The following is a 21,148-nucleotide window of genomic DNA, read 5'->3' on the forward strand; positions in this document are numbered from 1 at the left end:
CAAGCTTGCAAATTTTATTTTTCACGTGTAAATGTCTGTTACTGATTGTATTTTCTCATTGTTTTGTTAATGGAGAAAAAACAGAAAAAAGCATTCACAAAGTAAGAAAACATTTATAGATACATACGCACATACAATATATTGATGTGATAAAACACAGTATCACATGTAGATGAACTCTCACGTTAAAGCAAATTACAGCAAACTCAGGATCAAAGATGTCAAGAAGTATCTGATTTCCTACTTTCTCGATCACACCTGAAAGCAACACGACGATTTCTCCTTTAAATTTGAAAGATTTAAAGACTCAACAATCCCTTTACACACTTATATAATATATAATATATCTTTTAGCTCGTCTTCTGCCGTTTTGACCAAAAAAACTGATCATTTCTTTGACATTTCCTGCAGGACACCTTTGACAGAAACGTCTGCTGTGAGCTCCAGGTGTGTAAAACAAACATGCATGTCAGAGAGGAAAGTGTGTGTGATGAAACTGTACACTGACAGAATACATTTACAGTTCACAACGTGACTTTTACCACTGTGTTGCAGGCACAATGTAAAAACAGAGTTTATTTTAAGAAACTGAGGCGCCAAACATATCAACTGCTCGTCTGGTTTGACTAATAAAAAGATACAAATTGAAAGAAAAGCCCTTCAGAGATCAACGATGGATTTCCACTTTTTTTAAATGAAGATAAAAACTGGAATGTTTTCTGTCATTGGCTTTTCAGTCCCTCCATCTTTGAAATTCTTATTTTGGTTTTTCAGCAGCGCCAACATGAACATTATGCTGACAGCAGTGGTAAAAACAAGCTGTATAAGCAGAGTGTGTGTGACCAGGTGTGTGTCAGGCTGAAAAAGTGTTGTACCTCAAATATTCACACAGTCGATCCCACACATTACCCAGGACCCGATACTGTAAAACCTCCACTCAAACTTTTATTATTGCTGATCCTTCATGGCACAAACAATAGAAACAATACATCATGTTATTCATACTATTATGTTCTGTTTGCCATGCAAGCTCACTACAGTACTGCTTCTAGATTAGCTTATTTTACACAGAGCGACAAAAATAAATGAGGAACCGGAGCATGTTCAGGTCGATCAGCCACACAGTGCCAGACTAACTTCTACAGCTGCTTTACAGATTGTGAGTAGATACAAAAGGGTTATTATTGTCATTATCACACAAAATTATGGTTATGATAGTAATAGCAATATTTATAATAATAAAAAAACACATTCTCAGGGCATCACAAGTATAATGAACCAAAGGGGGCCAAACATAATGTTTGAAATAATTTAAATATTTCTGACATTCATTCCTTCGGATGTTTTTTTTTATATATGTACAGTTTATATTTATATTTGTATAGAAGTAGTGCTTCATTTTTAGAAATAACAAATGAAAAAACACAAAGGGCTGCATTCTGTGAATGCTGTGCAAATAACATCTTTTTACATCGACCCTACCGACCTTAACGTCCTGATAAACCTCCCTCTCCACAAGCACTCACAAAAACTCCTGTCTCATTCAAAACTGTGATTTCAAACCATCACATCTGCCGTCCACTGGCAGAGAAAAGACTGCAGTTAACTTTGATTCAGGCAGGTAAAAGTACATCACAGAAAAGCATTAATGTGTCTTATTGTCCTTAAACGTCTCACACATAACAAGCCAAAGAGGTTCTGATAATAGAACTCCACTTGCAGAAACACACGCTAAAGCGAAACAATCAGCGATAGTTGGAAATGTCTCTGCCCCATATTTCAAATCACACTGTGACATCATGACGTCTGTCTGATAGGAGACAGAAACTCCTCCTCCTCTTCACCTGCCCTCATTTCACCCGCCAGCAGGCAATGAAACGTCACAGAGAAACCCCTTCCCTTCCTCAGCAGTGAGGACATCATGCTAACGTGCTAACAGGCCCTCAGCACTGACTCACAGGTCATGAAAAAAGATCACACACAGTTTCTGCATCTAAAATCAATGCTGGCAGAGTTGGCACCTCAGAGATCAAATAAAAGCGACACACTGTGACCCCAGAAATATATCAGAGACGGTCAGCTGCACGGCAACTGCTGACTGACATCCAGGAAACTCCGGCCAACTTCCTGTAGCCAACATGCTTTTGGTTTCAAAGAAACTGCAGTAGCGTGGACCAGATACTGGCTCCTCTCCTCATCACTTATTACCCATAATCCCTCAGGACCTCCATGCACCAAACTGAACAAGTGAAGAGAGAAAATGTAAAAGCAAAGAAAATGCAGAATATTCCAAATGATTTCCGTAACATCTACATCCTGAAAAACATCTGACATTCCTGTGAGCATCTTTAGACCAATGTTGCCTTTAGGTGCCGTCAGAAATAACAAAATCACAAGCGCAAACTTGTTTGAGTTTAAGACGACTTAAAAGCAGAGTTTTCTCCCCAAGAGGCTCATGGGAAAGGAAGTTGTGTACATCTTACTGACAAATATTGCCAAAATAAAACAAAAAGCCAAAAAATAGAAATCAAGGAAAAGGAAATTCAGTATTTCATGATCAGCTCCAAGGTCACACTAAGAGTTAGGACAAATCTTTTTTCCCCTTGGAATACAACACACATATTTTCATTTAAGAAAAGACGTGGACAGCAGTGTCTCACAAACATGTATTTATACCCCTTTTTCTTTTAACAATACACGCAAAAATGTGTGATTTTAAACATGTGAACCGTTTCTAAAATCCGTCAGAAGGTGTGAAGCATCGAGGACATAATTTAACCGACGATAAAATAACGTATCGCCTCGCGCCCTTTGACGAGAGGCGAAAGACTTTCCCACAGAGCGACGTCCCAAAGAAACAATGAGTGTTTTGAGTGAAGAGCGTCTAAAATGCCAGTCCACGAGCTGTCCCATAAGATCCCTCAGCAAGAGGAAAAGAATAAGGTGAAGAACAAAAACAAAGGTCCTGAAATTAAAACGTCAAAAATGTTTTTTCTCTCCGAATATGAGTGACCGCGTTTCCTTGTTTCAGATGAAATGCAGTCCGGCGAGGCGTTCAGGTGTGGCTGACGAAGTGATTTTAAGTTGTCTGGTGCTGCATGCATGTCATAGGAATAAAATGTCCTCTTTTAAATGTGGTTCATTAAAGTCAAAGAACCCCAATATGTACACATTGCTGAAAATATCAGCAGCCACATATATAAATAATGAAATATTTATCAAACTAATATAATCATTTAAGTCATCAAAATGCTTAAAATTAGATTTTTTAACGCACTTCTCAGCAAAGTAGTTCCTCTGCTAAACTGTCAGGAACTGAAGCAGCTAAAATTACATTCATGATTACTTTTGCTTAACAAACTGGGCTGATAAAGTATTAAAAACGATTTGATATTTTTACATCACGAGACACGCAGTCGTCGTGTCTAAATGACCGCACAGCTGCTGTCTGTATATTCGACCGGTCAGTGTTAGGTAAGTCGTTTCTACCATGGGAAACTCAGAGACCTTTCTCTACGGGATGCTGCTCGTCCCTCAAAAGCTCAAAAGCTTCCTGAGGTTAAATCATGGCAAACTGTCACTTTAGTCACTTTGAATAAATTCCCTCCATGACATAAATGCAGCACACTGAGTGGAGGTGTGTGTGCCTCTTCCTGCGATGTGTTTGAGGACCCCCCCCCCCCCCCCCCCTCCCCCGATGGGATGACGTCCCTGCAGATGAGTGCGGTGACAGCTGGTGTGGAGGAGGCGGGGCTAGATGGATTTAGAGGAGTCCTGTTTGCTGATGAGGACCTCCAGGAGGCGGAGCTTGGCCTTGATCCTCTTGTACTCCCTGTACTCCTCCAGGCGCGGCACCCGGTCCTCCTTCTGCACGTTCCTGCAAGGGGGGGAGAGGGGGGGGGGGGGAGGGAGAGGGGGGAGGGAGAGGGGGGAGTTACAGCCAGACACCAGCAGATAAGTTGTGTCTGCTCCAAGGCCGTTTCACTGAGCGTTAATCAGCTCTCCCCAGACAGCATCACTGACATGATCGCTGATAGTGTGTTTAATAGCAGAAGACATCAGAGCCGGCTATAAGGAGGCCTTTCAAAGAGCGGCGTGATGTCAGCCATGTCTCGATGTACGACAAACTCCATGATGCGGTGAACCACAGTAGATGTCAGAAGTTTGTGGTTCCCTCCGGCCTAATCACATTTCAAATGATATAGGTTACGCCTTTGAAGCCTAATCTTTACTATCAACTGAGAGAAATGAATAGAGCAGCAAAAGGCGGGAAGGAAGCGCAGAACTCAAATGTTACTCTTTGATTGCCAAGGTCATGAGTGAAGTGATCTCGTCTGATGTGTCTGTACACTAACTGACTTTAAGCCTTCCTGGTTAGAAGTATTGGATTTCAGTTGACTTCCTCAGACTGCTTTAAACCTGACAGCTGAACGACATCATGTTCACTATAGATTTATTTTGGCTGTCTTCTTCCTACCTTCCATTATGCTGATAAAATTCTTCCTCAAACTCTCGGATGGTCTTCCTCAGTTTCTTCTTCTCGGCTCGGGCCTTCCACAGCTGTTCCAGCAGCTCTGGCCTGCAAGAGAGGGGGGGGGGGGGGGGGGGGAGAGAGGGTTAACGTTGATGCTCATTACAGTTGAACTGCAGTGGAAGGGAAATCCCACAGAGAATGTAGGGATAACGTCTTGCTCCTAAGATGCTTTTATACCACCTTTGTTTCTTGACTCTACACTGACTGAAGCACACATTTATTTATGACATGGAGTTTTTTGTTAACATCATTTGGATCTTGACCCATTGATTTAGAGTCAAGAGAGAAAAGGAGCGTGTGCAGAGGATCAGCTGTCAGGATCATGACCTGAAGAGAGCAAGATGCACCTGAGCTGATGAAGAAGATTAAAGGGGAGTGTGTGTGTGTGTGTGTGTGTGTGTGTGTGTGTGTGTGTGTGTGTGTGTGTGTGTGTGTGTGTGTGTGTGTGTGTGTTTTTGAGAGAGAGCAATAAACTCTGTGACACGTTCACCAGATTACAGACTTGATTCTCTCTCTCTCTCATTAATCCTGCTGACTGATACAGACTGATCCAGATTTGAACACTTCTATGACATCACAGAAGTGGCGCTACGGCTATTGGGCCAACTCCAACAATCAGGAGGAGACAGCCACGGACATTGCCGCTGGAGACGCTGTAGTACCTATGCCAGGCCTGTAGATGGTGCTGTTCTCACATAATCAGCCCATGCAAAGACAGTGTTAAATTGAGCGAAATGAGGAATGGCTAAAATGCATGATCTGTTTGGTATTTTGAAAAATAAAAAGTATAAATATGCCTTATATAGGTATGGTCCTACACTATATTATTCAAATATAGCATGATAGGTCCACTTTAATACACTTTAATCAGGGTGTTAGGAGTGGAGTGGTTCTGGAGTGGAGTGGTTCAGAAGATGCGGGGAAACCAGAATGAATTTATTGGATTTTAAGAAATAATTCCGTCCGGATAGAGAATACGTTATTTGCTGTGGAACTTTAGTGAAGTTTTCCTTTGTTTTTAATGCTAACACACCATCTTGTATATGTGACGCAGGTGGGTGTGTGTGTGTGTGTGTGTGTGTGTGTGTGTGTGTGTGTGTGTGTGTGTGTGTATGTGAGTGTGACGTGTGTGTGTGAGTGTGTATGTGACGCAGGTGTGTGTGTGTGTGTGTGTGTGTGTGTGTGTGTGTGTGTGTGTGTGTGTGTGTGTGAGTGTGACGTGTGTGTGTGAGTGTGTATGTGAGTGTGACGTGTGTGTGTGAGTGTGTATGTGACGCAGGTGTGTGTGTGTGTGTGTGTGTGTGTGTGTGTGTGTGTATGACGTGTGTGTGTGTGTGTGTGTGTGTGTGTGTGTGTGTGTGTGTGTGTGTGTATGACGTGTGTGTGTGTGTGAGTGTGTATGACGCAGGTGTGTGTGTGTGTGTGTGTGTGTGTGTGTGTGTGTGTGTGTGTGTGTGTGTGTGTGGGTGTGTGGGTGTGTGGGTGTGTGGGTGTGAGTGTGTCCTCACATGGACGAGGCGTTGGAGCTGGACAGCCGCAGGTCGAGGGCCAGCTTCCCGGACCCCTCCTCCATCTTCCCCCTGAGGGAGGGGTCGGGGGGGGTGTGGCTCCTTGTCTTCGACCCTTCAGAAGAGGTCACCAGGTCCACGGCCATGATGACCTCGGAGCTCTGCATCTCCCCCCCGCTGCTCTCCCCCTCCTCTTCCTCGTCCTCCTCATCTTCCTCCTCCTCCTCCTCCCTCTCCACCTTTTCTCCCCCTCCTTCCTCTTTTTCCTTCCGCTCGTCCTCCTCCTCCTCTTTGATCTCCTCCCAGAAATGAGCGGTCTCCCCCTCGATGATGGGCTGCAGGGTCTGAGTGCGCCTCTTACTGGAGGGGGACACCTGAGGGGGGGGCGGTTAATGCACAAGTGAATTAATATCTCATGTAAAGACTGAAATACTTGAAGTTAGACGGACTTCTTAATAACAAACAAGATACAGTTAAGATTGTGATATTTACTAACGTAGTTTACGATAGCACATGTACCAAATCTGTACTAGAGAGCCTGGTGTCCTTGTGTAATAACATAAGATAAGATAATGTAATATAAATCAGTATGAAACCCCGTAAGGGAACACAGGATTCAAGCGGGAACATCGAGGAGAGTGAACACAGGTACGAGTTCAAACGACACAATGATGATAAGATTACAAATATAAATAACAATAACAAGGATTAAGGAGTACATCTTCCCTGGGGGCAATAAGTCTAATCTAATCTAAGACCCTGAGATGTCTCAGTTGTAGATGGGTGAACAATATGTACGCACTTGACATAATAAATATGATTACAATGATTTACAGTAAGTGTGTAAATGTCCAGGTACAAATATAAGTGAAGATAATTATGAATAGTAAGTTTGCTAGGGTCAGGAGTAGATGTGTTCATGTGTACAGATATGAAATGTTGTGTTTCTGTGTACGCACTGTGATGGGTGTGATGCTGACTCTGGTGAGCATCTGCTTGACTAATCTGTAGCGGTCGTAGAGAGGCTTCACCACCATGCGCTCCTCTCTGGTCACCTGAGGGAGAGCAAAGACGGTTAAAACAACTTTGATACAGAGTTTGAATTGGTCACAGCATTCAGGATGTCTGGTGTCTTACAGGTCGGCCGTGCAGCCCCTCGTAGTGCAGCAGGTTCTTCTGAAGCACCGTCTTCTCACAGGACAGCTGCTCCTTGGTCATCTTCTGCAGAGACGGGACATGAAGACATTGTGATATAAGCTATTTTTATATTGTGACGCCTTGTGCATTTGAACTAATGTGTTGTTTCACAGCTGTGACCTGAAGCAGATGTGGCTACACCAGCTGACATCTTACAATGTCACATTTATGCAACACAACAAAGTCAAACTGCTATAAAGTGTAGTCTTTTGTGTCAAATCTGTTACAGTGCAGGTACACAGGGTATCTGCAGGAATCCTGAAGTCAGATGTAAAACCTTTTAAGACCTTTTTTAAGACCCTTTCCATACATTTTAAGACCTCATCGCTACTTTGAGTTCTAACCGGTTACCTTGGCGACACACTTTACCTCACATTGACTATATACAGTATTGATTGTCCTTCCTCCTTATCTTCCAACCATTTGGACGCAGACTTGCATTTCCCCATAACGATGTTGTTTAACAACCGGCGTAAACGGACCTTCGCGCGCTATCAAGCAGTGAGCGTGCGATGTCCTGTTCAGATGAAGTCAAATCCAACGGGACGCCATAAATAAACTCCACAGAATCACACTACACACCTACGCAATGATTACATTCAGGCAGACTGTAGAATACAACCTCTTTGGACAATTTATATACTTATTGAAAACAAGCTACAAAATGTAATACCTTGTAAAATACTATTAATAATATTAATACTTTTAATAGCCTTCATTTCTCTAAATTGATTTATCAACTTTTAACACTTTTTAAGACCCCCCCCCCTCGACACCCTGAAACAAAAAGTTATCATTATCTTATCTCTATCTCTGCTGCATGGTGGCTCCTTGCATTAATACTTCTTGTCCTATTTCCACATTTCTAATGACAACTTATATCATGTGTATTTCTTATTTTCTTTTTTTATTCCATTGATTAACCCGGGGGCTGCGGGTGCTAGTGGAGCCTCGCAGATGGGAGTGCTGCAGCCCCCTCAGCACCCCCCACTTCCTGCGTCCATTCGTGCCGTTTCGCTGTCTCGCAGACCCCACACAGCATTCTTATCTGTTTGTCATTACTGGTGTCATTTCCTGGTTGCTAATGCCATTGAAACACACAATCACTGATGTTCCGCTGTAACGGTGGTGGACTCATCAGAACAGAGTGGGCGAGCTGACCAATCAGAGCACAGTGGGCTCACAGGGAGGGGGGGGGGGGGGGGGGGGGCAGGAGCTCCAACAAGCCGTTTAGGACAGAGAGTGAATACACATACTATACAGAGATGCTGTATGAGAAACCAATGTGAGTTTGGAACATTGAACAATGTAAATCTATTCTAGTAGACCTCAACAATGGAATTATGATCAGTAGAAATGGCCATGACATGGGACCTTTAAATGGGATATGGCCAAAAACAAATGATGCATTTATATACTGGCAGAAAAGGGAGGTTTTGAATTATTTAAAAAACCCTATACATACATGATTATATTAGTGGGAAAAGGGTATATCTATTTACTCGCTAATCCACTTCTACTGTTCATAGTTGCTGTCCCTGTCCTGCTGAGTGTGTCTGCGGCTCACCTTGATGTCGTCGGGCCAGCCGTCCTCCTGCCTCTTCCCTTTGACGCGCTGCTGGATGAGCTCCAGCGTTTCCTCTCTGGTGGGATGTTGATCTTTGACCTCTGCGTCGTGAGCGCCTTGGTCCAGCGTGGAGCCGAAGCTCTTGGGTAAAGTGTTGCTGCGGGGCCGAGTCAGGGGGCCGAGCTCGCTCTCTGCACGGTGCTTGGCATCTGGGGAAGAAGGGATACAATCATGAGGAACAAAATGAAGAAGAGGATATAAAAGTGGAGGAGATAGAGAGAGAGAAGGGGGAGAGAGAGAGACCAGGACAAGAACGGCGGTTACAGAAAGAGAGAATGTGGAGAAAATGTTCACATTAAAGGTGTTGGACTTTACGGTCAGACATGCTGCGGTGGGTAAAGTCAGCCGGTCACAGAACCAGAACATGCTCCGACTGGCACACAAACACCAAACCCAATCCAAACACAAACACACACAAATCCTAAACCATTTCTCTATGGCGCCTGAGAATTTAAAAATAAAAAGGCGCTCAGAAAAGATTGTTACAGACCGAGACTTCCTGCTGCCTTCTGGGTAATATTTAGATGCAATGATCACATTCAGTGTATCAACTTGCCCCGGGCAAAAGCATACGCAAACTATATATCAGGCAAAAAATAAACAGAAAATCGAGTATACTCGGTTCTGCTACTATACTGTACTAAACTGTATACTGCTTATATACAACCATTTCCAAAATACTTCTATTAAATACAATAAACATTGCAAATAAGGCCCGAATGAAAATATCATTTTTAAAGTGCAGTTTTCTCCTGATATGCTTTCAACTGCCTCGAGACATTCCTAAATAAGAAGCAGTTTCTGTATTTCACACAAGATGACACCGATATGATGATAACAAAAACATAAATGATACCCTCTTAAACATCCCCACTTCTTCCTCACATTACTTCACGCTTAGAAAGATGCCTTTAGTTCAAATGTCTCGTGCCATCATGCAGTTCAACAGGAAATACACCAAAACAAGAAGAGAGGCAAGACGCTCGCACAATGCCGCCTCATTGTGACGTGGGTAGTGTTTGCAGTGTCTACTTACTGAGGGGTTGGTACTTACTGAGGAACGCTTTAGAGCTCAGGCCTGAGTAGGGGTGGAGCGGGGAGGTGAGTGTGTGGTTGGGGGGGGAGCAGATAGAGGAGGAGGAAGAGTAGGAAGGGGAGGAGGGAGCATGGTGGCGTCTGTATGAATGGAGCAAAGCCTGGTGCCTCAGCGTGCTTCTGGGTAAAAGGTGGTGCTGGCGTCCTGGTTGGCCCATCAGTCAATCAATCAATCAATCAGTCGGTGGGAGGAAGAGGAGGAGGAGGAGGAGGAGGAGGGAGGAAAGTGGAGAGCGGTTGCTCGCGTTATTGTTTTTTTTCAATTTAGATTTTGTCACAGAGAGAGAAATGTTTTTCGGCCACTGGGATCTCAAGGAGAGCCGACACCTCCCGTAGAGAGGGTGACGAGAGTCATGGGGGGGGGGGGGTCAGTTTGGTGAAACGATGCATAAGAGACAAAAAAAAATATTTCTACACATCAGACAATTCATATTTTACAAGGAACAGCAGTTTAGAAGGGGACAAAACTATCTGCAGTTTTAACTCTGAGAAAAAAAAGACTATTCCTTGATATTTACACATCAACTCTTCCCCACCGTTTCACCTCACTGACTCCACTTGGGCTCACAAGGACGCACCAGCACACTGGAGGGTGAAGCTACGCCTGAGAGCCACGTCTACTCCCTGGCATGTGCGTGACTGCGTGTGTGTTAGACCAGCAGACATGCGGTGGTGTTACAAAGGTCAGGAGTGGGGAGGGTCAAGCTGTCCAGCGTTGAACAGGATGGCACGCAGACACTCTAGCCCCGACACACACACACACACACACACACACACACACACACACACACACACACAGCACACACACACACACACACACAAATGCACATTCACAGGAGAAAGAGCAGGCGGTTGTACCTTTAATCTGCCGGCGGATCTTTGTGAGGTCTGTCATCCACTTCAGGACTTTGGGGTTAGCTGCCTTGTCTCCATGAGAGGGCTGCAGGGAGAAAGAGGGCGGAGTTAGGGGTTCACTGATGAGGTCATGAAACTGAAGAACAGCTAATGTTTGCAAACAGGAACTAACATCCAACAAAACACCCAAAAAGCATCTTGTGTAGTATTTATTCACATCGTTCAGATCATCTGACCTTCATCAGTTAAAGTTCCTATATACAAAGATGTCATTGCTTTTATTAGTATTGATTTGATTTGACTTTAATATTATTCATAATTTGTATTTAATAATATTTATTTTTATTTCCCAGTTTATATTTATTTATGTTATTTACTTCATTATTTCAATTTGTACTGGATTTGCTTGATTTAATTCCTTACTTTGCTTTATCATGTAACCATCTGTCATTTGATATGTCTGGTCTTGTTTTGTTAAAAGGAAAATAAACAGTTCAAAAAAAGAAAAAGTTCCTAGATAAAGAGAGGAGTCAGGGCTAGTTAAAGGGAGGAAGAGGAGGAGGATGAAGGTTTCAAGTGATTGATAATAAGCAATCACTTGAAGGTTGGATAGGTCTTTTATTATTTATTATGGCCTCTGACAAGAACGTCCTGTTTTTAGTACAGTTTGTTTCACTGTTATCAACAAGAAAAGTCCTGGCCTGACTTTCATAAACCTTAGTGGAAGGATGGTGTATGATCTAAAGAAGAAGCCATTGGATCCTAATCAAGCAAGGGGCGGATACACATTGTTCAAATTAAAGATAGGGCATTTGTGCTGCATGTGGTGTCGGGATAAATGTTTTCCAAGTTGGGGGAAAAAATGGATGCTATCAGTATGTTGTTTCAACACGTAATCAAATATGACACATCTTCTTTGTTGCGTCCTTGGTGTTTCCACACTATGACTTAAAGCACATGAACACAAACTCAGAACGACTTCAAACTATGGAAAATTGGGAATTTCAGAGGAGCTGGGCTGAGCTCATTATTTCTTATAAAGTTGCAGTGGTCATTAACATGAACTGTCAGAATAAAGAATACTAAATACATACACAATGTTTACCTTATAGTTTCTTTCCTTCTCAAATTGCTCTTCAAACTGCTTGATTTTCTTCTTCAGGTGCTGGAGCTTCTTGGTGAGTTGGTGCGTCACCGAGTCTCCTCCTCTCGTCGCCTCTTTGGAGCCGAACGACGCTCGCCGCGGCCTGGAGGAACAGAGGATAGAGAAAGGTGAATGAAAGGCCAAAAATGATCCAACAGATAAACAGAATAGTTGAAACTTTAACAAAATAAAGAGTAACTCAGATACCTCGAATGTAGTGCACTTTAGCTAAATGTTTAGACAAATTGTTCGTGTTATCGCCCTTACATGCTAAACTCTTATTGCACTTTTGGCAACGAGCATTGTCCACACAAGTTTAACCAAACCTCGGAGCACTCTCCTCCATGTGTGTGTGTGTGTGTGTGATGTAGCTGTTGTGTGTGTGTGTAAACTGCCCCGCCCCCTCCCAAGCAGGCGGGGGAGAGAGTTCTCTCGTATGGATTGGAAAGATCGAAAATACTAAAAATAATCATAGAGGCATTTTGCAGTCTTTTTGCATATTAGAAACAGAGTTGGCGACCCTATAACTTTAATATAATGTTTGTGTAGCAATAATACATAATAGATATTTTTTAGATGTCTCCAGTACCGATAAAAGGACCGATAACGTCGGAGCTTAACGGTACCACGGTCTTTAATAATTCAGCCTCGGGGCCCCTTTAATACCGGGGCTCGGTACCCATCCCTACACACGATACGCTCTGACCTGGATTAAGGAAGATGACTGTAGGTTTGATTACAGACTGGAAACTCACAAAGAGAATCTAGCTGAAACGTGTTTGTAACGAGAAGGGAAAGGACAATATAAGATTTTGTCACTATTAAAAACGGTCGAAAAGAACGAAAGAAATAGAGCCGTATACACTTTTTTAAACTAAAATGACCAGATTAAAAAGGACAAAATCACAATGTTTGTATTTCGACCAACCGGGAGAACAAATGATATTGTCCGTGTTAATATAAATATACTTGTTTACTAATCTGTTGCTATTAATGTGCTTGTTGTCACTTTACCCATTTGTATGTATTGTCTTTTAAACGTGGCTATGTCTTATGTTGAACATATTAATATAGTTATTTATATTTATTCATGAATCGAAGCGTACCTCTGTGCTTTGGTCGGTGAGGTGGCGTCGGGGTCCTGCTGGACAAACCTCTGAGCACCGTGCGCCCCGAAATCGAGAAAGCGTCGAGCCAGGAGGGGAGGGTGGGAGCGGGAGGAGGAGGGGGAGGCGTCGTCCTGCCCTCCATCCTCCTCTTCCTCCTCCTCCTCCTCCTCGCCTTCCTCCTCCAGGAGCAGCGGGGGGAGGCGGACCATGCGACCGGCCAGAGGGGAGAGCTGCGCCTCCCCACCATCACCCTCGTCCCGCCACGATTTAAAGGCAGGGACGGGGTCTGCAGAGAGGAGGACAGAAAGGAAGAGGTTAACGGAGGTCAGGAGGGAGAGAGAAAAGAACTCATTCAATACTTAATGTTAACTATAAACAGCAATACACGCGAGGTACAAACAAAAGAAACACACAAAAGCTGCCTGTGAGCAGGTTAAGCTGAAACACTCAAGAACAAGTTCATTTGTTCATTGGATTCCATGCCAAGTCACGCCTTGCTTTGACCATCAGTGCTATGCTAGAGCGCTGAGTCAAGCGGGATAAGGAGGAAGGAGAGGGGGGAGGAGGGTCACAGCGATAACGAGACAGAGGTGAGAAACAGAGAAGCAGAGTCAAGAAAGAAAACCATTTTTAGAGAGGAAAAGATGTCCGGATCAATCTGCCCAGTGACCCTGCACAGTAGGGAGGAGCAAAGATAAGAGGAGAAGAAGAGTTCACCAGCTTTGTTAGAAGAGTTTCTTCTAGGGATGTATACCAAAAACTCACGGTACGATAATATCGCGATAACAACTCCACCGTATGATATTTATCGCGATATTGAAAAAAAAACAATTTTATTTTTTTAACATTTTATCTGGCCATTTTTTTTTTTATTATTATTATTTGCACAGCATTTTAGATAGTAGTATTTTAAAGTGTCCAAAATATAATAATCTGACCCTGCAATAAAATAAATCAAGTTTCACTTTAGTTTTTCAAGTAACTCAACTCAAACTCACTAACTTTTTTTTTTGAAATATGAGCATGTCCACATTTCCAGGTAGAAGCTGGGATGTTTGGGCGTTTACAATATCCCCTGCTGTGGAAAAAACTCTCTTGCTTGGTACTGATGTTGCTGGGACAGAGAGATATGCTTTGGCCATGGGTGACAGCAGTGGGTAAAACTGTGCGTTGTCTCTCCACCACTTCAAAAACAATACAGTTTTTGCCAAGAAGGTGAGGCTTATTGACAGGGCGAGATATAAATCTACTGTTGGTACTTGTCAATGTCTCTAGGTATGTACATGTAGTCCTGTAAATACAATGTCCTTTTGTGTTATCTGTTGTTTTATGTTGTAACCTACTTGCTGCCATGTTCTTGTTGTAACCTACACCTGGTTAAATAAAGTTTATTTTTTTTTTAAACTAAAAAAAAAATCGATGTCGCGATAATCGATATATCGTTACATCCCTAGTTTCCTCACATGCAGGGTTTTAGTAAGCATCAAAATCACACAAGCACATCGTAATATGTGAGCATTTATCATGTAGGCTTCCAGTACTCCAAACCAGCAACAAGAGAGGATGTAAGAGAGGAGAGGTTTGCTGGTGGAAGTGAAACTACTTACCATCCCCTTCTTTTTGCAGGTGCATACATGAGAAATCTATGGGAGGGAGGTGGAGATTGGAGGGGGGGGACACTGTGTGGAGGGTAGGAGGGTGAGATAGGAGAAGAAGAAGAAGAAGAAGTAAGGAGGAAGGGACAGGGAGAGAGACAGCAGAGACGAGGTCAATCGTTCATAACAACTCCAACATTCATTCAGTCAATCATACTTTTTAACAGTAACAAAGCAAAAACAGTTTTACTTTTATGGATGACACAGATATCAACTTTAATTTAGCAAAAACATTCATTAAAAAAAATCATATTTTTATATGAGAACAGATGGTTTTACTGCTTTGCTTTTTTCTTAATCATTAAAACAACATGACACTTTCTCTCCTACCTTCCCATTGGTTGTCGGGGAAGAGCTGCAGTTGGGGTTTTTGGCCAGAGTTTGGTTGGCATGGCGACAGGTGGTTCCGGTTGGTGTTGCTGGTGTTGGCGTTTTGATCACAGCGGCATGAACCCGGGTCCTGCAGGAAGAGAGAGATTAAAGAAACAATTTAGGGACGGAGAGAATAAAGGGACACCATTTCAGTAAAAAAAAAGGTACAAAAGAACGGAGGTGGAAATGATTTAAAATATAAATAAAGGAGGATTGCACAAAAGAGAGACAAATAGTGTAACATCAACTTCGACAATCGACTCTTTTGTGCTTGTAATTGAGTTACATTTAAAAGAAACCTTTGGAAGTAAAACACATAATTAGATACAATAAATCCACTTTAGTGCTACTTACACAGTTTATGATGTCAATCTGAGTTTGCTCCATGTTGTCACAGGGTTGATTGTCCTGCCTGAAAACAAAGATAAGAAATGTAAGATTAACTAAATACTAAAAAAACATTCAATTGGAGCAGGGCATGAGCAATTTCCCTAAACCTTTATGGGACATATATATATTTAGATATGGAGAACTTGTTAGTTATTGCTGTGTCTAATGCCTGACTAAACACTGACCGTTCACAGACCTTGGATATCCCTCGCTTTGAGCAAAACCAAAAGCATTTTTGAACTAGAATGACTTAATGAAAATACTTTTGAGAGCTTCAGCCATAATCCTTCCACCCTTGTTGTCTTCCTGGGACATTGTAGTCGCCTGTGGCAGATCCGAACAGCTGCGCAATCGTCAGACAACTAAAAGCCGTTCCACATTGTGAATGTTGTATTGTGCGAAAAACGTCAACGGTTGGAAAATCACTAATTTGTTACAATTAAAATCAATGTGGTGTCTAATAATCGTTTCATCCCGCTGATTAACTTTTACCCGTTTTTCCTGAATAGGTGTGAATGAGCATTTAAGCCTTGACTGCACAACAAATGTATACTGTGTGACACATCAACTGCAGTGCATTAACTTCACTTGTTTGTAAATTAAATTGTTAACGGCCCTAAACGAGAGGCATGATACAGTATAAAGTGTAAAACTGCACGATCACCGGACAGACTCAGATTAAGGATAAACGCTGAGGTAGCATGTCCAAGTGATTAGTAAACATGACGGGTCAAGTGATCAGTGCAAGACAATATCACTGCATGTTAAATAAATGGTCTCTGGGAAAGAGGAGAGTCCTATTTATAAGACACTGTTATTTATATAAAATGTATTTACTCTCCATAATGCATTGTGCGTAAGGCTACATGTAGCAGACACATCCATCTATCTTTTTCAAATAAAGCCTAAATGTTTCTTTATCCCTTAAAATGTTGGTTTCCAAATTTCCATCTCTTATAACTTTGTTTGTATTTTCTATAAATAGGGTGAAAGTAAACTTGATAAAAGACTACTACCCCCCCCCACCTGGCAGTGTTGATGTTGTTCTCAGTGTCTCTGACGGCCTCTGCATCAAGGTCCATCCCCGAGCTCTCCTCTAGGGTGGCGCCAGAGGCCAATGGATCCTGGGAGAGAGCAAAAGGTACAATTTAAGAATGAATTGATTGTTTTAATGATTTCCCATTGGTCCTGCAGGGGGGGGGTGGGGGCATTTGCAGTGCTATAAGAGTAAACGTGCAACAACAGGACAAAAGCAAGACATAATATATAAGTGAACTGCAAGAAAGCAACACTGTCAGATTTGGTTTAACTAAAAACGCAATAACTAAGAAAACAATAAGATAATATATTTATAAATATATAGTTTAAAGTAAGGGATTAATTATCGATTTCACTCTTTAAAATGCAAACCTCCAAGTAAAAAAAAAGTAAAGGCAAAATCACAATTTCTATCTTTTATGACTCCCCAAGCAGCAACTGGCAGGTTTGATTTAATAGGCAGAATTAATACTATAGCAATTGAGATTACTTAGGGCTTTACACATCCAGATCAGTGTGTGTGTGTGTGTGTGTGTGTGTGTGTGTGTGTGTGTGTGTGTGTGTGTGTGTGTGTGTGTGTGTGTGTGTGTGTGTGTGTGTGTGTGTGTGTGTGTCTGCGCTTTTCACAAAAATAACTATAGGAATAGAAATAAATATATATAGTTCAAAAGGAAACAGGATCATTACTCAATATACGTGTGTGTGTTTTGTAGTTTGGCACACAGGTGCTGCTGTCATTCAGCGTCTCTTGGCTGATCTATTTAAAAACCTGGATCATTGTTTAAAGAGGTGACAGGTTTCTCCTCGGTCCAGGACACACCTCACTGTCTGCAAGTCGTCTTCCTGCTATGTGACGCTAAAAGGGTCTTTGGAGAAAAGCCACTGCGGCTCAAGGGGAATTCAAGGAGTGGTAGTGGCATTGAGGGGATTTGATTTCCGCTGAGACAGGGGTTACTAAAATGATAATGATGTAACAAACACTTTTCCTTCATGGCAACGACTAGAAATCTAGAGAAACATTTGACGTTGAATCCAATTTAGGTCCTACCTTTTCCACCAAAATGTGGAGAATTTGGACACTTCAGTTTGATATGATTGTAGAATTCCGAAAGTTACAAAAAGTGGACACTGCTGAACCTTACTGTATTTGTTGGCCTCATATCAATCCCTCATGTCTATAAGTAAGTAAGACAAAACCACTGCCTCTCTGTCTCAGCGTATTTGTTAATCTGTTGACCATTTGTAAAGCGGTTCAGTTGTCCCCTCTGCTACCCTGGCAGGAATCCAGCTATTGTAGCAGAACAAAGATGGACAGTGCTGATAACATCTAAACATTCAGCCTTGGAATGAACCGCTGACTGAAACAGGAAGGAGGTTAGCTATGGGAAATATGCTGCCAGCCAACACAGCAACTGCTGAGTGTCTGTGGACACTTTGAGAGGGAAATCTCCAGTGTGTGTGTGTGTGTGTGTGTGTGTGTGTGTGTGTGTGTGTGTGTGTGTGTGTGTGTGTGTGTGTGTGTGTGTGTGTGTGTGTGTGTGTGTGTACATAGCTGTTTTTCATCTATCAGGGTGCAGGCTTAACTGTTGATAGTTTGAGAAGTGTGTTTGAGAAGGTTATTTCATGTTTTTAGTTCTGATCAGTTTATTACAATTGATAATCTTAAACGCATCATGTGGCTGTGGCTCAGTGGGTAGCGGCTGGGCTTCGAATCAGGGGATAGCAAGTTCGAGTCCCACTGCAGTCAGCATGTAGTTGTGTCCCTGGGCAAGACACTTCACCCCAAATTGCTCCTTTGGGGATTGTCCACAGTACTGAATGTATGTAAGTGTCTAACAAATGACATGTAATGTAACGCATCAATAAATAGTTACATTTCAAACGTTTTAAACACAAACTGAAAACGTTTTGGAAGAAACAGTTACTCATAAATTACCCTGTGCCTTTTCTTTGATGGTGCTTAGTTTGTATGTATTGACAGTTTGTGTCTTATATTGTTTGTTGGTATTTATTTATTGGGGTCTAATATAAGCGTTTTTATTAAACCTAATCATTTTTTTTTCAGTCTGTTGCAGTTTAGTCTTTAATTTCATGTATTTAAAAAGGCCCATGTAGTGACAGACATTACAAATCACCTGTCCCTATGTCAATAAACTTCAAATGAATGTGTGTGATGAATTTGTGTGTGCGTGTGTGTTTCCCCACGGACCTGGGTGTGTGTCTGACTTTGTTGCATGATCTGTTCGGTTTCTGAGAGTGGGGTTTCCCCCTCTGTGTCACAGGGGCTGTCCTCAGGGTCAGTTTGTTGATCCTCGAGTCCTTGGCAACCCTGATCTGCAGGCTCACCGGGACTCACCCTGAAAAACAAAAATAAAAAACCTTATTAATTCAAAAACACTTTTGTGTCTGTATGGTGGTGGTGCATGCAAACATTAAGCCTCCCTTATGCAACGTTAAACCCCCGGACATGTTGTTTAGTCTGAGAGGTGAGTGACCGCTGAACAGCTGCTCCTCCCGAACATGTCGAGTTTGCTAATTAACATCACAGCTGTCAACATGTTTACTGGTAACCTGAACCATACAGCATTCTGGGGCCTTCGTACATAATGTTCAGTATGCTAAATATGGATCTTTAAAGTCATACGACCACAGAGGAATCTGTGTAACGCACGCCAGCAGCGGTGGCACGGAACAGGTTGTTTTTTCAGTGTGAATATGATCTTATACTTGCTCCAAGTGCAATCAATTTTAATGTGTGTGTATTTAAGGTATATGTGTGTGTAGACTGTCTCTCACCCTTGGCTGTCATAGTTGCTGAGGTCTTGGTCGATGGAGGTCTTCAGATCGAAGAAGTGCTGCTCCACTGCAGCCCTGATGGTGCAATGGATTATCCTGGGAAAACACAAAGAACACATGGTTTATTTATATGGGTTTTTTTAATTTAATTTTTACAATGTTGATTATGAATTAGGTTTGATTTAAAACCAGTATTTTCCCCACATGATTTCAGATGTTTTGAAGTGTAGTACAGGGTTCTAACACCTGTTTTGAACAGTAAGGACATATTTTTTTTCTGACATTGAAATTCAGTGTTTTCCTTTATTAGGATAAAAAAAATGTTATCTTGTTATGTTGTTATACAAGTTGTATTTAAGATGGTCCAATTTGTTATGTATCAATGGCAGTCTGTGTTTAATACCCATGAACATGGAATGAGTTTAGTTAAATTGTAAAGAGGGTGAACTGTAACAGCTCAGTTTGTCAGTGATTGTTTTTACAAAAGACCAAAGCCAAATGTTTCCCTGGGTTTACTTTACTACTTAGTATAAGATCCTGGGACTGTGTTTTCTCTGTTTAGCTAGTATTGGGACTTTTTGACTGTAATAAAACCCAGCACAGCCAACAGAAAAGTCCAGGTAAATCAACATAAATTAACATTGATTTAATGTATCTGACAGTGCGGTATATACAGGAACTGTGGTACTTACCTATTAACAATGTCCTTTTTTAGCCCTTTTTTTATGTTTATCAATGTGAATTGTTTGTTTGTTTGAGCCCTTGAAATTGAATTCATGTCCCTTGTGTAAGACAACAAAGTTCATCTTTATCTGCTCTTAAAGGTTCATACAAATCAACATCGTCAGAGCCTAAAATTCACTAAATTGGTTTATTTTCAGTCCTTATTAAGTCAAAAACCTGGAGCAGTTCTGAAAGGATTAACAAAGCTTCAACTGGAAGCCAGGCAGGAGAGAGGAGAGGACGTTACGGACTATAAAAGGTAACGGCAGCAGTCACACTCTACTGAGATATTATTTAACTTGCTCGATCACGAGTGTGTGTGATCCTAGTATCACGGACTATCCCTCCCTTATTTACTCTGGCTTCCTGCAGCGTTTGTTTTTCCCTACAGCTTGGACAGCATCATAGGTTGAAGACCTGTTAGAAAAACACTAAGTAACTGGGAATAACACATAAGCAGTAAAAGATTATGTGCTTGCAGATTTCTTCTCTACTTACAAACAAAACACGGCCAAGAGAAGCAGTTTTTAGCTGATTTCATCCACATCTCGGCTAAATCCTATCATGCCCCTCAACAGAGTATACGATTTTAGACACACTTGATTAACCATAGGAAAGTAAAACGTTTATATACTCGCACAACACCCAGAAGACAGGTAAAGAATTCAATTAAAGCGACAAGTTAGTGTGGGATATTTGATAGTGATTCAGCCAATAATTAAGAAAATAATCATCATATTAGTTGATAATATATGTTACATTACATTGCATTTAGCTGACGCTTTTATCCAAAGCGACCAAGAAGCTACAAACTTGAAGAAAACAGAATCATATAAGTACATCAGGTTTCATAGAGCCAAACCATTTCAAGTGATACTCATACTTATACTTATTAGTATATAAGTGCTTTGTTATTAATTCTATCGCTTGAAGTGGAGTCGAAAGAGATGAGTTTTCAGTCTGCACCTGAAGATGTATAAGCTTTCTGCTGTCCTGATGTCCATGGGGAGCTCATTCCACCATTTTGGAGCCAGGATAGCAAACCCACGTGTTTTTGCTGATGGGAACTTGGGTCCCCCTCGCAGTGCGGGTGCAGCGAGCTGTT

The 21,148-nt window shown here is 41.9% G+C and overlaps 1 protein-coding gene across 6 annotated transcripts in view; it reads right to left on the reverse strand.

Moving 5' to 3' along the window:
- The window catches only part of fam13b (family with sequence similarity 13 member B), a 77,554-nt gene continuing 56,406 nt past the window's right edge, over window positions 1-21,148 (reverse strand). For 4 of the 6 annotated variants that reach the window (XM_079668383.1, XM_079668384.1, XM_079668385.1 and 1 more), the window contains 16 exons: window positions 19,321-19,416; window positions 18,734-18,881; window positions 16,513-16,610; window positions 15,451-15,508; window positions 15,055-15,184; window positions 14,677-14,748; window positions 13,067-13,355; window positions 11,922-12,063; window positions 10,820-10,901; window positions 9,921-10,106; window positions 8,807-9,015; window positions 7,180-7,263; window positions 7,002-7,097; window positions 6,043-6,416; window positions 4,478-4,579; window positions 1-3,877 (listed from right to left, as the gene is read on the reverse strand). In XM_079668383.1, the coding sequence (XP_079524509.1) occupies window positions 3,754-3,877; window positions 4,478-4,579; window positions 6,043-6,416; window positions 7,002-7,097; window positions 7,180-7,263; window positions 8,807-9,015; window positions 9,921-10,106; window positions 10,820-10,901; window positions 11,922-12,063; window positions 13,067-13,355; window positions 14,677-14,748; window positions 15,055-15,184; window positions 15,451-15,508; window positions 16,513-16,610; window positions 18,734-18,881; window positions 19,321-19,416 (2,290 nt within the window). In that variant the 3' untranslated portion in view covers window positions 1-3,753. The remainder of the gene's footprint in view (window positions 3,878-4,477; window positions 4,580-6,042; window positions 6,417-7,001; window positions 7,098-7,179; window positions 7,264-8,806; window positions 9,016-9,920; window positions 10,107-10,819; window positions 10,902-11,921; window positions 12,064-13,066; window positions 13,356-14,676; window positions 14,749-15,054; window positions 15,185-15,450; window positions 15,509-16,512; window positions 16,611-18,733; window positions 18,882-19,320; window positions 19,417-21,148) is intronic. The other 2 variants (XM_079668386.1, XM_079668387.1) reach the window with 2 other exon arrangements.

The sequence above is a fragment of the Notothenia rossii genome, assembly GCF_949606895.1.
Source record: "Notothenia rossii genome assembly, chromosome: 3".
NCBI classification, from domain to species: Eukaryota; Metazoa; Chordata; class Actinopteri; order Perciformes; family Nototheniidae; genus Notothenia; species Notothenia rossii.